At 40.0% G+C, this 17,639-nt stretch overlaps 1 protein-coding gene across 1 annotated transcript in view; it reads left to right on the forward strand.

Moving 5' to 3' along the window:
* PTPRG (protein tyrosine phosphatase receptor type G) overlaps window positions 1-17,639 on the forward strand; it is a 392,351-nt gene that overhangs the window by 80,778 nt on the left and 293,934 nt on the right. Inside the window, 1 exon segment of the mRNA XM_030458295.1 lies at window positions 3,415-3,519. Coding sequence (XP_030314155.1) covers window positions 3,415-3,519 — 105 coding nt within the window.

Here is a 17,639-nt window from a genome sequence, read left to right on the forward strand (position 1 = left end):
GTGAAGTCTCTCGTTTCCAAGGTCTGGCTTTTTCTCCAGCAGTAGCACCAGGCTGAACTACATCAGTTAAGAAGTGTGTCTAGGGCTAAAACTGAGTCAGCTGCTAGTGTAGTCCAGAGTGGCAAGTCACAGAATGATTGAGCTGAGCAGTATCTGTACCTTTGAGTATGTACTGTTTTTTAAGAACAGCTGAAAATATATTAGTTTGAAACCCTTGTCTCATAAGGCTTAAAAGAATCTGAGTTTGGCACACAACCTAGTTAATCTACCATCATAACTAATGATTTCACCATTCAGACATAAAGTATCGACCTTAAAGGATTTTTCTTCCACGGCTGATGGCTTGATACCTTTTAAACACCGATGCCGAGGGTATAATCTCTCTGAGTAGTGTAATAGCTTTATATTTAAGGTAGATTGGGGATAAAATTTTGTGTTTGCATGTGAGCTATGAATACCAGTAAGGTATTCAGGCAGGAATTACCTTATCGTACCTTTGAGGGCACTTATCAAATAATTTTTATTGGAAAGTTAATACATTGAGACAGAATGAATGGGAAGCTGATCAGAATGCTAAGGCAAATCACAGCCTTGCATTGCTTTTGCTGTCTGTAGGTATGCAGCATGAGTTGATTCATTTAGCACATCATCTAAAATCATGTAGCATTCAGTACCGATTAAAATTATATGAAATACTGGGTAAGAGATTTCTCCATGTTGGCTTCGAAGGCTTCTCCACTCCCTGCAGAAGTACTTCTGATGGGCAGAGCAGAACTCCACTGACTGCAGATGTTCTGCTTCAGAGGCACCAGGACTGTACCAGCAGCCAGTGGAGTTGCTTGGGATTTAATTTCACGCTTGTGTATCTGAGTGTAAGATCAGTATCCCTCTCCTTTAATCACATAGCTGCAAGTCCCATGTATTACATATTCATCAGTATCAAATGAAACCTTGCAGGGCAAGGGCTTCTGCAGTCTCATCTCTTGCTCTTTGCCTCCTGCTATGTGTGTGCCTGTATTCCACCCCACTTCTCTGTTCGGCTGCTCCATTTTGGGTCTTCCTGGAGGATATTTGTTCATACCTCTCTTATTGTCCTGATTTCTACTTCCCCAGCTTCTCCAGGGTTCCCAGAAGAGAGAGGCCTTTTCCTTGTGTTTGCTCTGTGCCAGATCAACCAGTCTAATTGCTGGCTTCTCTCCAGCACCCAGTTCTGCAGGAGTGGAGCAGGAAACCACTTGGCTGCTCTCTGTTCTTCATCTGTTCACTGTCTGCCCAGTGAAAATGCCTTGTAGAAACCTGTAGCAATTGGTGATAATAGAACTTTCTTAAATATTTTCTCCAAAGCTTGTTCAGATGGTAGGAATAATGGAAGTTGTCAGCTGAGTTTGAGCCACTTACTTGCATATATGTATATATATATCTTCTGAAACTGTGCAATTGGTACATTTCACAAAAATTAATAAATATACTCTAATGGCTGGAGCTGAACAAAATTCAAAACTGTGTATATTTTCAGTCAAAGAAGCAGATTCAGCATCACTGGTGTGCCTGTTAAATTTTCACTGGTGGTGTAAAGTTGTTTTGTACATTGCCTCTCTAAAAATCTGGAAAAAGTAACTATACTGCCTGAAACTTAAGGTGGTTTTGTTATATGAAGCACTTTCTTTTTTGAAATGACTTGAGTGTTTTGGCTCTTCCAAGCTTGTATCTAAAAAGTCACTGTATTATCTGTTCTGTACCTTGCACCTCTTCAGTTTGAGGGTGTCCATTGACCCCAGTTGACAGCACAGAGTAGAAGCACCATTGGATTGAGTCTGTTTTCCTGATGACTTTCCCAGGATAAGATATTGCCAACAATAGCTCTCTGTTCCCATGGTGCTTTCTTGGAGTGTTTATATGGCTCCATGAAAAAGTTCATGGCTGTATTGTGAGTATTGGGGAAGAAGGAGGTATCATGACTTTTAAAAGAAACTCTTATCTTTTCATTTCACAGCAGGGCCAGAGATCTTGACCTATCATCCCAGAGTTTCTGCAGCAATCCAGTAAACATGTATCTTCTCCAAATGGCTAGCAACTACTGTATTATTGCTTGTTTATAAGGTGACTATTAACAGTAATGTTGGGCTGCCTAGCAGTGGTGCAGGATTTTATTTAGAACAGCATGTTCCAATTTGTTTCTTTTTCAGTCCTACAGAAGGTGCTTAGTGGCATAACCATCAAGTTTCTTCCCCCAGTTCTCTTGAAAAATACTTGAGCTCCTCCCTTGGTTTGAACATCCTTTTTGATGGAAATATATTTCCGTTCAGCATGGCTCTTCACTATTTTTAAGTATAGATAGACTTACAAATCCATTAAGTGTCTATGCAGAAAACCAAAACTGCATTATTTTCACAAGGATGTCAGGTTTTTAATTGCATAAATAAGATGCTGACTGAAGCAAATGCTCAATTTCACATTAAAGTTAGGCATTCATAAAGACTTGGATTTGCATAATTTAATTTTCTGCACAGAGGATACTAAAAATCAATGGTATGATTCATAGCCATACCATGGTTGCCATGTGGCTTTTTGACGGTTCAAATTAGGAGTACAAAGGGTTTTAGAACTTCAGATGTTTCACGCTGACTTGAAGCCTTTTTAGCTTCAACAAATATCGATTATTTAGCTACCATTTCTTTCTTGTGATGGTAAGGTACACAGAAGGGCTCACTGAGCTGATACTTTCTCCTTGTTCCTTGGAGAAGGCAAGGTGAAATCTTTCTTCTGCTTGTGGGAGTCATTTTTTCTTAATGGCAAAAGTTCTGCCACTATGTGCTTCCTCTGTGCATCCTTGGGAGGAAGGTGCTGTTGCCTTTAGTGAGACTTGCCCAGTGCTTTGTGGTTTCAGGTCTGCAGGCTTTACATGGAGGAGATGAATTTGAATCTGAGTGAAATTATTCTATGTAGGATTTTCAGATGTGGGTTAAAACAGATGCAGTTATGACAACTGTACTGGCACATTCCACACACTTGCATCTATATGCTTATAAGGATCTTCCACTTTTTGTGTTGGGTTCAGTAGTTTGGTAGTCACTAGCAAAGTCAGCTATCTTTTGGGTCTAGACAGAGAAAGTTTGGTCATATGTCATGACTCATAGTTATTTGCTTGTGTATTCCAGAATTTTCTTATGGAAATTCCTGGGGTTACTCAAGTGTGTGCCCATTCAGCAATCATTCCATCCTGACTTCTGTAAATTACCTTTTGGATGATGGGTACATGCTATGGGATGTGAGGAAGATGCCTGTTAATATATTTTGCTTTTAAGCAATGACAAGTTTGTAGTCTCTGCTCTGCAGAGGTTTAAGCCTCACCTTGTATATACTCCAGAGAGTAAATAACACTTTCCTAATGATTCCTGCTTCTTCTCTTTCCAGCTCTGACTGAAGGTTATGTTGGCTCTCTGCATGAAAACAGACATGGGAGTTCTGTGCAGATACGGAGGCGAAAGGCTTCGGGGGATCCTTACTGGGCATACTCGGGTGAGTTGATTTCTTCAGAAGACTGAGAGATGAAATATCTCAAAAATAAAATTATTTTTGTTAGTACTGTGCCCAGGAAGCTTAATTTTACAGTATATTTTCTTCTGCTGACTTCTTTGCAAACTCCATGTACACGTATCCTCTCCTTTCCTGCATTCCTTACAAGTTATCTAGGAAGACTATATGCCTCCATATATACATCCAGATTAAAAAAACCAAAACAACAAACAAAAACTGAAACAAACCAGAACAAAACTAGGAAATGTACAATAATTTCTTTGTGCATGAGACCTGTCAGTACAGCAGCCCACCAGGATGTGTGATGCTGTGAAGACAGGATATTGGAAGGGTATTTTATTGTTTTCCCTACTGTTCTTATATTTTTCTTATGGAAAAACTGATGTGCCTGCCAGAAATCAAAATGTTCCTCAAAATGATGTCTTTGGTGTATGGTTTGATTGCTTCAGATCTGGAAAATTCCAGGTCTGTATTGAAGTTGTTAAAAAAAAACACAACAAAACAAAAACAAAACCAAAATCAACTTGAAATCTTGTTAATAGCCATGGAATCAAGTTGACTTTCCAGAAGAATGTCTAATGTCTACTAGATCTCAGAATACTCATTTGTAACCGAGGTCACAAAAGTAAAATAAATCTGTGTATTTTAGCAATGTGTCAGACAAATGACCACTTTTGTTAAACTTTGGTTATTATCAGATGGACAAATAGGGCCGCAAGGTAGACTGACATATTGCACCTTAAAATAACATTTCTAGATTTTAAGCTACCAAATTCATAATGAGTAGAAATAAGGCAATAGAGGAAATATCTGTTGGAATGAGTTGGAATCTGTTGGAATGGCCTTTTCCTATTTGCTGGCTTCTGTAAAATATTACCAGTCAGGTTCCACTTTGTAGGTTTGGGGTTTTTTTGTTACTAAAAATGTATCTGAAATATTTATTGTAAGTAGTTAAATGAAAACATTTTTTAAAAGGTAAAATGCCAGTGGAATTATTCTGTTGTATGTGACTCAAACTCTTAAACTCAAACTCAAAAATTTAATAAAAAACCATGGGGGGAAAGGTTAAGGAAAAAACCACCCCAAATCAAACAAAAAACCCCACCCAAACCAAACAAACAGAGCAAAAAAAGCCCAAACCCTACAAACTCAATTTATGCCTAGAGAGTTTTCCTAATTCTGCTTTTGTGATGTTTTTGTCGTGCTCTTCCTTTATGAGTAATATTGTGTGTTCACCCTCCAAAAAACTTTTACCACCCACAAATTCTTTTAGATTTATGTCAAAATACAATGTATAGTCCTGACGTGTAATATTATACCTTATCTTTTGGGAGTTTGCATCCTTTTGTCTATTGATAGATCTCCTGCTTCTATGAGAGAAATAGCCACTCTGCTTTGTAGACAACTGATAGTGATTTCTCAGCTGTCCATCACATGCCATTCTACCTGATTAGAGCTATCTAATTAGAGCCTTTTTGTTACTACTGCTGATAAAAGGAGTAAATTAGGAGATGGAAAAGGGGGAGGTGATTATATTTACCAGCACTTGTCAAGAAACCAGAAGAGGATTTAATATAATTTCCTCAGGATGCTTTGTCAGGCTCCTGTTTGAACAGAATGACTTGAAATGCCATGCTAGGGAAATGTGGTTTGAGACCAAGAACGAGGCCAAAGGTTTCATGACATGAAATAGAGGTGGGAGCAACCGGGATAGGTTCTGTGTGTCCTGTGTGGATTGTGCATATACTGCATCTGAGCAAGCCCATCCTGGTCTTGGATGTAGGTCTGGTGTTTCCTGAGCCATGTTATGGTCTTTGCATGTAGGCAGGAGCAGTTCTGCCCGGTCAGGCTCCACAGAGAGTGCCTGGGAGCAGGAGGGTCAGGGCCAAGTGTGATTGCTGCTGAGATGCAGGTAGGGATTTGGGTTGTCTGAGAGGGAAAAGGCCTAGGAAAGGGGAGATTTGGGAAAGACGTGTTTATTTCTAAAGGAGTTTGCCAGGGTTGATGCTGTGTTCTGCAAGAATCTCACTACTGACAGCACCTCCCTAAGAAAGGGAAGTAATTGCAATGAGGGGTTAGGTGGGGGACCTGGATGTTTCTACAGGGTGCTGCTTCATCATATCTTTTGATATGTGGCAGCTGCTTTCTCTTCTCTCCCCTTCCAGCTCTGTCTGGGATTTCCAGCCAGCTCAGTCTCTCTTAGCTGATATCTTCTGTCCATATTTGCTCACTGAGGGGGCCAGAAGTAAGGAAAGTGCCTTGCTTCTGCATTTAGGTTGAAGATGGGAATAAATGGTGGGTGGCAGAGCCCAGATGCCAGACAGATGTTTGTTTCTAGCTGAGCACAGTGAGGGGAATGATCATGCTATCTGTTTCTTTCTCCTTGCTTTTCCATTCCCCAGAATATTTCCCAGGAACCCTGAGCAGGGCTTGGCTAAGCAGTTTATGTACTAACAATGTTTGTCCTGCGGGAAGGGTTTTGGACATGAAGAGGAAGTTTGCATCAAATGAGCCTACAGGGAGTGGAAACTTTGCAGTAAGCAATTACTCTGTGTCAGTGCTTTCCAAGCTCTTTTACAGCTGTTATCTGGTAGGCTGCTTCCCTTCCCTATCCTTAAATGTGTAGGCCAGCTCCCCTCTGGTTAGTTGTAGAGCATCTGCTGGCCCCAGCTCTTGCTCTGCTGTCCGAATGTAAATGGAAAGATTTTTATGCCTTATAAAATAAGCCTGTTGTCTGCAGACATAATTCTGACCATAACATTTATTCCAGTTCAGAAATAAAACTTGCAAAAATATAGAGTGGATAATTAAATGGAGAAGCCCATTTTAAATGGGTTCTGTCAAAAAGACAGCAGGAAACACAATCAGTGCTTCAGAAGAAACTGTGATAAGTCTACACTATCAGCTCTTTAAACCTAATTCGGAGGTAATAACTGAAAACAAAAGACAAACTTGTCTTTAAATAGGAACTGCAAGACTGAACAGAGACTGAGATCTCCTAGATGTTCTTCTTAGGATTTTTCAGGAGGCTCAAACTACATTCCTAGTAGGGATTTCTCTGCACATGTGTATTTGTCTAAGTTTTTTCAAAATATTTATTCCCTGATGATGTCTTACGGTGTGCCAGTCTCTAAATCATGACTGCACAACTTACTTGCAGTGTACCAGCAATATGGAATTAGACCAGCACAGTCAAAACAAGAAGTAGATGTAGATCCTGCATGTGCTTTAGTGTGCAGGCTTTTCTATTAGAATAACTGCTAAAAGGACAAGTTTGAAATTATTTTTAGCACATCCTTCTAATTGCAGTGGAACTCAGTATGTTTATAATTCCCACAGTAGTGGCAGATAGCAGTTCAGGAGCCTTGTGTCAGTGTGGAAACATTTTTGTTGATATGTATGCTTTAAAAACAAAAACAAGCAAACAAATGCAAAAAACCAACCAAACAAAAAAGCCAACCAAAACAAAACAAAGCAAAACTTGAAAAGAAATCCCACAAAAATATGCAATTGTATTGCCCACCAGGTCTAGGGCTTTCTGCCTGCCCTCCCTTGTGTAATGTATGCTACTTCACAGAGCATAATATTCCAGACATTTATAGATGCCTCTCAGTGACATGTGTTGCATCTGTCAATGCTGAGAACACTTTTCTGGTGACCTAAGCAGAGACCCTATTTAGCCTTTCAGTAGCCCAAAAAATGGGAAGCGAGAGGGTCAGGACTTTAGGAGGAGACCATGGTATGAGATGCTGATGCAGATGCTTGTCTTAAGTGACAGTAGCTCTGAAGGGCCTGTGCCTTCTCCGGTCTATTTTTATGAAAACAATTATCTAAAATTAATGTGAAAATCATTGCATGAGATTGTGGAAAACCAAAAGTGGCTATGGGGAAGTAATCCTCCTTTACTCAAATTGGGAAAGTCCTTTTGGAGACTTCAGCTGTAAGGTGTGATGTCTAATTATTTCCATTATTAATGTGTGATCAACAGATGTGCAATAGGAGGCTGTCATGGGGCAGGATGTTATAGGCAATTTTGCTTCTGTTGTTGGAGTTTCCCAGCAGAGCTGTGGTGCTGGTACTTGCAGGACTGGTGTGCCCTGCTGTCTCCATGGCTGTTCTGCTGATCCGCTTCAGTGTTGCAGGCCAACGTATTTAAGGAATACTGGCTTTTAAGTAATCAAAACCATCTGGGCTCCTCAGAAGACAAAAAAGTAGACAGTGACTGAAGATGTATATAGATGTTGTTGTTTTTAATTGTTAATTTTTTTATTTAACTATGGCTTTGTAAGGAGAACCCAATGTAGAAAATGCATACAGTTTTGTGGTTGTTTTTTTTTTTTTCCTCTTTAATCTTATGGTGTGTCCAAGGCATCTTTCCTCTTTTTACCTTAATTTCATTTTCTATATGAAATGAAATTACTTCTGAATTACTTGTGAAGCTTCTGTTCTTTATGCGTGTCCTTACTGATGTTTTCTCTGTGTAAAATTCTAGATCCTTTCTCTCCAAGGTTCTGTGCAACCAAGCAGGAACATCAATAGAAGTTAATACAAGAAAAATAGGCTTCACAAGAGTAGGGCTGACCCAGGGAGTAGTGAAAAGTATCCATTAAGAATAAGAACTGTGACCATGCTGTCATGGTAGTGGACACTATCAGTGTGTGAATACTTTTTCCTGCAACACTTAGGCAGTTACTGCTGTCCTTTAAGCTGCTATTATTTAAAGTATTAGCAGTGGTGAATGTAAGAATTGAGTGTTCTTCTCAAAAGCTTTTGCTGGCATTAAAACAGGAAAGATCAGTAAAGGTTATTTCCTGAAAGAATAGCAAATGGTGTTAACTGTGATGAAATGTAACTTGGTGATGTCCTTTGTAAAAATGGGAATTTCTCTCTCTTTGCTTAGATTGTTCTCATTAAATAAGCTGCTAATGTGAATTGGACAGGAAATAAGCAGCACATAGTAAGGAAAGCATCAAGATGTATTGAGCTGTGAGATAACTAATGGCCTATTTTCCATGGTCAGTATTTCACTCTTTCTATCTCTCAGAATAATAAATCTTGATATTGACCAAAACTCTGGCATACTGTGTGCATGGTTATCATTCTTCTGGAAGAGTACTTATCTCCGGTAAATGCAGGATGGTCCAAATGAGCAGACTCTGGCTGTCTCTCTTCCTCACCCTTTTCAGATTACTTTCTGGGAGAAATGAAAAAAAAATATTCCCATTAATGTCTGATCTGATCAGTAAACTGAGCTTTGAATATTTTATCTCTGTTCATCAGGGATGAATGGCAGTCTTCACTGAACCCTGCTGAAGCCAGCTGTGAAGCATTCGTTTCCATGTGCCATCTTATTAGAGTAACAGTTGTTCTGGAATTCAATGCTACACTCGTTCATAAAAGAAACATGAAAAACCATAGCTGGAGAATTTACTGTTACTGTCTAAGCATGAACCCTGATTTTTAATGTGAACAACTAAATCAAGTGATACGCTGCTGTGTTTTCTCAAATAAATAGCGAATGCCATCTTTTTATTTTGACTGTTTGTATTCTGACGGTACTGGGTCACTGAGTCTTCACATCCAGGAGGCAGGCACTGTTCCAATGCACACTGGACATGAACTTGTCTGCAGAATCTGTATTGCTTACTAGAGGGATGTCAAGGAGAATGCAATCTTTCTTTAGCTATTCTGCATTATGAAGTAACAAATACAAAATACTGTCCTAGTATAGTGATGAGGATAAAGAAATAAGTTTTCATGTTCCTATCCCTGAGAACAGGATAGATCTGACTAACCATAAGCTAGTGTGAAAAAGGAATTCACAACTCCATGTTTGAGTATTTAACATTAACAGTCCTCTAAGGAGAGCCAGCCTTGCCAGAAGCAGTCCAAGTAGTCTGCATCATTTTTATTAAGCCATATTGCTGGAGAACACAGCTCTGCTTGAGACTCTTGCCATTTACTTTCTTTGTCTATTGGCAAGTTTCTAAATAATCTGCCAAGAAAACCTCAGATAGTAATTTAATTTCTACTTAGAAACAGACATGATTTCCTTACTGAACACCATTAGTGCTTTTATCTGTATTCTTGCCTCCCTTTCTGCTGTGCCACACTTACAGTTTATTCCATGGACTGTCATAGTCAGTCCTGGTATCCAGTCTATAATGAAATGGTTGACTGAAATTTTAAGTGTTGGACATGGTCATGGTGAAATTGCCTTTTATCTTTTCTTTTGGCAAGGTTATTTCTGGAAGTTGATTGTGTTTCTTGTCTTAAATACAAAGCGAATCTCTTATATTTGAATACACTGATTTTTTTCTTTACTGTTTTTGAGTAGATAGACCATTGGCAGATGAATAGCTTTGAGACAATTTAAATGTGATGTACAAAGAACTAGACATTCCCTCAACTTTCTTTCATGAAGTTGTTCCCTATCGCAGCACAAAAGTATAAAATAGCTACAACAGATGCCAGATGAAATGTTCAGAGCTTCAGATACAGTGGTTCCAGTCCTACATCAAAGTATTTTTAGTTTGCACTGCAGCAATCACAGCTCTGGCTATCTATGCTAAAATGAGGAAGCACAAAGAGCTGCTTTTGCTGGAAAGGGGGGACCCCTTGTTTCTTTAAATATGTACTCTTTTTTGTTGCATTTTCTTTCAAAATGAACACTGGGACATCTGTAGAAAACTGGAATGACAGTAACCTGTGTGCTGTTTCATGGAACTGAAAGTGTGCGGAAGTGCAGCAAAAAGTTGTCAATTTAGCTGAATTTTATGCATTGAAATGGGAAACTGTAAAATATTTCAAGCTATTCAGACATAAAAAACATACAAACCCTGTATTTTAAACATACAAGAGCAAGATGGAGTATTTGGGTGGCAGTTGTGATACAGCCTCAGCCAATAGACTGGAGAATACAGAGAAGGTTCCAGTTTGCTGCTGCCTTGAGGTTCTTGAGTGATGGCAGTAATATGTTAAACATCTAATCTTGATTCCATATGTAACTGAACATGTATAGGAGAATAACAATGGGGAAAAACGTATGTGAACAGCAAGGATACTGCAGTGAGAAACAAAGCAAGCAAGGAAGCTCTGAATAGCTTTGTAGTGTGTGGAATAATAATAATAAAAAAAAGTAGTTTGGCACAAACATTATTGCAATAGTTCAAGCATGAAATAATCAAGGAGTGAATCAGAACTGTAGTTGCAGGATGTAAGTGAAGCCTTTATATGAAAGGGATGAGAAAGGCAAGTAGTGCAGTAAGTACAGAATTATTTGGGGTTTTTTGTTGCTTTGTTTCATTCCAGTTGCTGTTCGGAAGATAACCATATTTTCAGTATCTCTGGCCCAGGAACTGCCCCATCTCTTGCTTTCCCTTGAAAGTGTTTCCATCTTGCAGAATGTGACATCAAAGACTTACAATTTTTAATGATTTTTGAGAGAGCAGCTCTTGCCTACCAGAGAAGTGCATCTGCCCCAAGAGGGGAAGAAGGAGCAGCTGTGGTGCTGTGAGGGGCTGCTGGCAGGGTGTTCCTACTCATCACTTTGCTAGCTGCTGGTGGGGCAATGTCTGCCATAGGTGGGTAGAGGTGCCCTATGTTTCTTCTGTGTTGAATGTCACATATTTACTGGAGAAAGTGTCCCCTGTGTGTATCCTGAGTTGTTCTGTTGTGTTGCAGTATGAGGGAGTTCTAATTCCTGTACAGTCTCTGAGGTAGATGTGTTTACATGGTGAGAACTGAAGGACAGGGCAGTTTAAGTAACTTCAATATATTCTGGTGCATAGCAGAGCTGGAAATTCAGCCCAAGTCCCAGTGCTGTGCAGTGTTTCTTGGGCCTCACATCCTCTCTTAACAACTAACTGAACAGGTCTTGGTTGCTTTGGAGTCTGCTTTTTCTCAGGGGACACCATGTCAGTAGCACAGGTGCTGGGAAGCCCTTGAGTTAAGAGGAGGCCTTCCTGGAACTGATCCAGCTATGGAGCTGACTTCTGCCTTCAGCAGCAAACTGAACTTCTCCATGTGCTGGATGCTCTGTTGAAGCTCTCTGCCTGTTTGGTGCTCTCAGTTTTTTCCAGTAGGCTTGGAACAATGTTTGGCTTGAGTAAGAAAACATTCTTTTCCTATTCAAAACACTGAACATTTGGCTCTAAATTACAAAGTTTTTTGTTATGGATTGCGTGTACCCGAAGAGTTGGATGGGCACACTTTTAACCATCAAATTAAATAAATATGAAATCCTGCAATGGAGTGCAGAGCTGTGCATATAAATTATATCTTTAAACAGCACTTGAATGATTTTCTGGAAATGTTTTTAACTCTGAACTCTAAAGGGTCATCTCTTTAGCCTTGCTTTCTGAGGGAGGCTATTGGCACTGGAATGATTTATTGAAGAGGTATGTTGTTCTGCAGTATAAAAGTGATGTCAAGTCTTAGAGAACTTGAGTATTAAGCTTCTGTATTTGTAGATCTGGAAAAGCAAGTGAGTTTAATTCAGTTGAACCCGGAATGAGTGTTTCCTAATTATGTGTTCCCGTTCACTCTTAACACTGCCCAGTTGTGAGATGAAGGGGACTGTGGACTGGTAATGTTTTCAGGACAGGTAGTGAGATGACTGATTTCATTCATAAAGAATCAGGAGCCCTGTATCCCTGTTGCAGCTGACATAGTAAGGATAGGTGGGCATCACTGACTCAGAGTCCTTGTGTTTGAAGCCTCAGGAGGGTGGGATACCTTTGAGTCTTATAGCTACTTTAAAAATTCCTAAGAGGATTGACTTGGCCGGGAAGCAACTCTTCCACCAAAGGAGCCTCTGCTACCATGAGTATCAGGCCTTTTGTTTTTATCCATCTCAAAGAAAATACTGCCTATTGTCTTCTGAGAAGTACTGCCAAGTTTCACCTAGACCAATGTCTTCTTCCCATAAGGAAGGAAACCTCAATGCAGGCTTCTTACTTCATGCAGGTTTGCTCTACTCTGTATTACAATTATAGCCTCGCAGGCATCTGTGCAGATACACATCTATCCAAGCTGGTAAGGTCATGTTTTGATCATGGTTGTAAAGACCAGGAGGGCTCAGAGAGGCTGGGTGCTCTGTCTCAGATTACCCAAGTGTGGCTGAATATGTGGTCTGTGAATCTGGCTCAGTGTAATTAGAGCATTCAGTTGTTGTCCAGCTGCCAGAAACCTCAGGAGGAGCTGTTTCATGTGGGGTTCTTTATATCTGAGTCACCTCCGAAATTTTTTCAACTGTCTGAGTGTATAAATTTCCCTGGAAAATGAACAAAAGAGGAAATATCCCTGCCATTGAATGCCTGATGGTGATCAGTATTGGCAAGTTTCTGTTGCTTTTCCTAGGTGGAATAGCAAAACAAATGTCTCCTGTCTGCTTCACAAGTCACCTGTAATACATTCACATCTAGAGCTGAGGTGTTGAAAGTCTCTTACATGTTGATCACATGCTTTTGCACTGTGCTGGATCAGCACCTTACAGGACTCCTTTGCTGTATTTCACATCATCTGGTCCTTGACCACAGTTCCATGTGCTGAGCTCCTCTAGTAACAAACTAGTAAATGGGTTCAATCACGATGAAGAATTAAATGTTATGTGACTTGCTATGCATTTGTGTGAATGTATTTCTGAAGCACAGAAATAAGATTTACCCCGAGCTAAGAATGGCAGTGAAGTCATGGAGAGTTTAGATAACTTCACATTTGGTTTTACATGCTGTCTTTTGCTCCTGAGGTGTGGTGTGTGGCTCAGGCTGATGCTGAAGGCTTCTGGCCCCTTGGGCTATGGAAAGGCATTTTACATGCCAGATGTTAGCCTGCTCCTCACCAGAGGTGCTGTGAGCTTTTCAGATAGATTCCAAATTGGAAGCTTCTGTGGCACTTCAGATGGTGTTTTTAATTTATATTTCTGTTGCTGGAGACTTGAAATTGAGACACTTATCTATATGATACAGTATTATCATATGCTGATCTCTGAGGAAGGGGATTTGCTATGTGAAGGTAAGTTTGCAGAGAGAATTGGATGTGACTTCTGTAAAGAAGGGTTCAGAGTATGTAGTTCAGTTACTGTTTATATTACACAAGGGCTTCCCAGATGTCTGCTGGACTTAATTTTCTGTGTTTGCACTAAGAGCAATTTGCCTCTGCCTTAAATTTGTACAAGCCATCTGAGAGATGGTTTGGTGTTAAATGCATGAATGGCTGGAGCAGGGTGTAATGAGGTGAGGACTATAAGCTGGAGAAGGTACTAAGAACCTTCCCTTTCTCTGCTTTTAAAAAACTCACAACTCTGTAGCTGTGAGAGCAGCTAGCTGATTCGTATTCCAGTGAAAACTCTCTAATGCCAAGGAAGTTGGAGCTTCTTTCATTGCCTTCAGTTATGCTAACCACTGTTCTCCATATTGATGCTTGCACTTCACTAAACTGGTGGCAATTCTATACCTGCAAGATCACCCACTTCTCTCTGGTCAGTTAGGGTCAAAAGTGATGGGAGAGGAAAGGGGAGTTGGTGGACCAGGTGCACTAGAAAGCTCAAATGTGTAAGCCTCTTTCCTTAGGAAACTGGGCTGATCCACTATGGGCCCCTGTTCAAAACTGCAAGTTCTTGAGTAGATTGCCAGAATACATGCCAGTTCAGTTCTGCTTCTGTAAGAAAGTCCTTGCAATTTCAGCAGATGGATTCTTAAGAATGGAGAGTGTCTGGGTAGTTCAAGTGATCAAAATATTAGTAACAGTTCCATCTTCTTGTGCTAAGTGAGGTGTAACGGGTCAGAGGAAGGAGTCCAAATCCCTGACCTTTCTGTTTGAGGCCATCCATGGTCTTAATAATATGTGCCAATGAAGATCTACACGGAAATCCTTGGAAGAGTGCATGGTAGACAACCATCTGTTTGACATTAACAGGAGACCTTAAATCAAGGAAGGTGGTTGTGGTGTGATGCCTGGACATGTGATTCAGCTTTGGATCTCTTGATTTCTGTATGAACTGGCAGGCAGAGCATGGTAAACATTTTCAGTTTTTTCCCCCAAAGTACTGTTGGAAACTGTAATAAAAAAGTAACTGCTGGGAAAGTAGTTTTGCTGAGTTATGCTGTTTTTGAAAATGCATAATACTCCACAGGCTTTTAAGTGATACTGGGCATATTTAACATTCTTTGATGTTAATTTCCTGGCATACAGACATCTTGACTTATTAAAATAAATAAGTACTTTCAAATTTAATGAAATGATGGAGGAAATGGCCTTTTTCACATTCATGTCCGCTTCGCTGGATAATTTAATGTTTTAAAATGTAAGTTCATATTAAAGTTTAAAATTCAAGTATTGGTTTTTGAAATTCTGTAATAAAAAGATTTTGCTGTAGGAGAGATGTATGAGTTAGTGCGCATGATAACACAATTAACAAAGTTGAGCTGGTGATTCCTTCTGTACAAAATGCTGGCTGTAAATCCTCATGCTAGGACCTACAGCAATGGTCTTGGTGGCAGGAACTTCTGGCACTAGAACTGTTCCTTTCCTAGGGCATCATGCTATAGCCTCTCAGAACTACCACTTCCCTGTGTTCCAGAAAAAAGGTACATCTGTGGAAAAGGTCTCCTACATCATTCCCCTTTTCCCTTTTTTCCCCCCATTTTGCTCTCTCTTGGAGTTACTCTCCCTGGAGCAGAGCTGGTAATGTGTTTATATTGGCTTATTGTCTTCCACACTAGATTTTGTTGCATCCAAGGTCTTTGCATCCAGTGGGAAGTATGTCTTTATAGTTGTAGGAATTACTATGGTGTTAGTAAGTATAGGAAATGCACTTTGGTTCTCTCTTCTGTGCTGAGGGAGAGCGAGAATTCCTTGGAGGATAAGTAACGCTTAATTTAATTGTCTGGATATAAATATTTGAGTCCTAAATATTTAATGGAAATCATTGTTTGACTGTAGGGAAGCGCAGATGATGGAAGTTTGCTCTGTGACTTGCATTTCTTGAGAGACTGCTTATGTGCTGTGTTGAAGCCAGGGATAGCTTTATTTCATTTCAAGGCAGAGTGGAAACTGAAGAACTTATTTTCAAGGAGAAAAATGGCAAGGGACCTGAATGAAAAACCCACTCAGCTGAAGCAGAGGTGACAAAGTTCACTGTGATTATATTGATTTTAAATTACTGTGTAGAGCTGGGACTAGCCTATGTCTAGTCCTGCTCATGATGAGAAGAAGAAAGGAAGAAGGCATGAATACTCCTCTCTTTTCTGCTTCCAAATGTTTAGTTACCAGTGTGGTAACTGAGAGCAGTCTTATCCTCCTGACATTCCCAACATGCAGAGGCAAGGGTGTTCTGGCATCCTCAGTGGAACTGAAGGGGGATAAGAGGCAAGTGAAGCAGAAATGTGTTGGTTTTTTTTATCCTCTCAGCCTGCCCCTCTGCACTGGCTGCCTGAACAGGAGGAGCCCGTGGTGCTGGGTTCACTGTGTAACAGATGCCTCCGGTCTGTGTGTTTCCCCAGCTCTACAAGAGGTGACATTAATAGGAAACAGAGCATGGCTGAGTTTGCTGCATTTTTGGTGAAAAGTACAGGAGTTGCCTATACCACAAATTGTAACTAAGCTAGAATTAGTAGCAGTTAACAAGCACCAATATTAATCTGCTAGAAGTTCTACAGAAAATTTGTTATTGTTTAACTTTATGTAGTTTGCATTCATTTCACTGTCAATGAAGAAATTATTCAGTCGATAAGAGTCAATGTTTTATTTTAGACCAGCCTTATCTATTTTCGTATCTAGTTTGCCTTTTGGGAACAAGAACTAAGAGCAAATAAAGCTAATTGCAATAGAAAATTGGTACTGTAATGAAACTCTTAGTTGCTGTGTAACTGAAAGAGCACAGAAAAATGTCTTGCACCTGCACTAAATAGAAGAAAGTTGTGATGGGGGAGATGTTGTGTCTCCTTGTTGGGTGTGATGGAGAGAATGCCTGAAGCACTTTAGTAGAAAAGATGACTATTTCTCTTTCTTCCCCATGTTTTTTCAGCAATCTGACATAGTATGCGTGCCTGGGCCTGTGCCAAGCAGAGATGCAGCCTCCAAGTGAGACTTTATTACTATAGTCCTAGATGATTAATTTTGTACCAAATTGTGTATGGGCCTGATTAGCCCAAATCACAGCAATAATGCTGTTTTAAATATCTTTAGTGCATCCATTACTTCTGTTTCCTGTGTGCTGCTTCACAAAGAAATTACTTGTTTCGTGCTATCAAATCTCTAGATAGACTCTGGGCCATAAAAATCACAATGAGCTCCCAGGGGCTTGTGTGTTTGTTATGTTTAACTTTGACTTAATTGGGGGAACGTCTGAGATACCCTTGCCTTGTAGCACTCTTGTAAGGCAAGAGATTATTCCTTCCCCTCATCACTGTAAGGGGCAAAAGAAAGCTATTATCTATCTTGAGCCTTCCAGAAGACAAAAAAAGTTGAGACTAGAGTCAAAATCAGGGTTTACAGATGTGCTTCATCCCTTTCAAGGCACAGGCCTCTTCTGTATGTGGTAGCACACTTGTCTGAGCCACCCAGGGCAACGAGTTCTTTGTGTGTTTTCTCATCAGTGAGGCTTCAGCTTGCTGGAGCAGGAGCTGTTACTCTCACATTGCAGCATTTATTGAAGCTGCAGAGCAGGAAGGAGGATGGTACCTGCTGGCTACTGCTGGATCTGGGGAAGTGGGAAGAGTTGGGATGCTTCTGCAGGCAGGGCAGCACTGCTTTGTTAAGAGTTGTGAATACAACTCTTAGCTGCTGCTTTTTTTTTTTTTTTTAAATAAGATGTTGCAATAGCTTTGCAGTATGGTTGCTGAGTTCCTTCAGTTTTAATTTTAAGGTCTAAAACACTTTGCAGCTTTTCAGTGCAGGTTAGAATAATCTATCCATCTTTTGCAAATCACTGAATTTTAATACCTTTATCTAAAAGCACATATTTTATTTTTTTTTCTTTCCTTGGCTTTTAGAAACCCTTTGTTCATTAAATCTCTCTTGAGGTTTTGTAGAGTTCAAGTCTTTAAAAAAATAGATATAAACCCCCCCAATCCTCCTATTGTCCCTGGAAAAGCCTTGTG

The sequence above is a fragment of the Calypte anna genome, chromosome 12 (assembly GCF_003957555.1).
Source record: "Calypte anna isolate BGI_N300 chromosome 12, bCalAnn1_v1.p, whole genome shotgun sequence".
Lineage (NCBI taxonomy): Eukaryota > Metazoa > Chordata > Aves > Apodiformes > Trochilidae > Calypte > Calypte anna.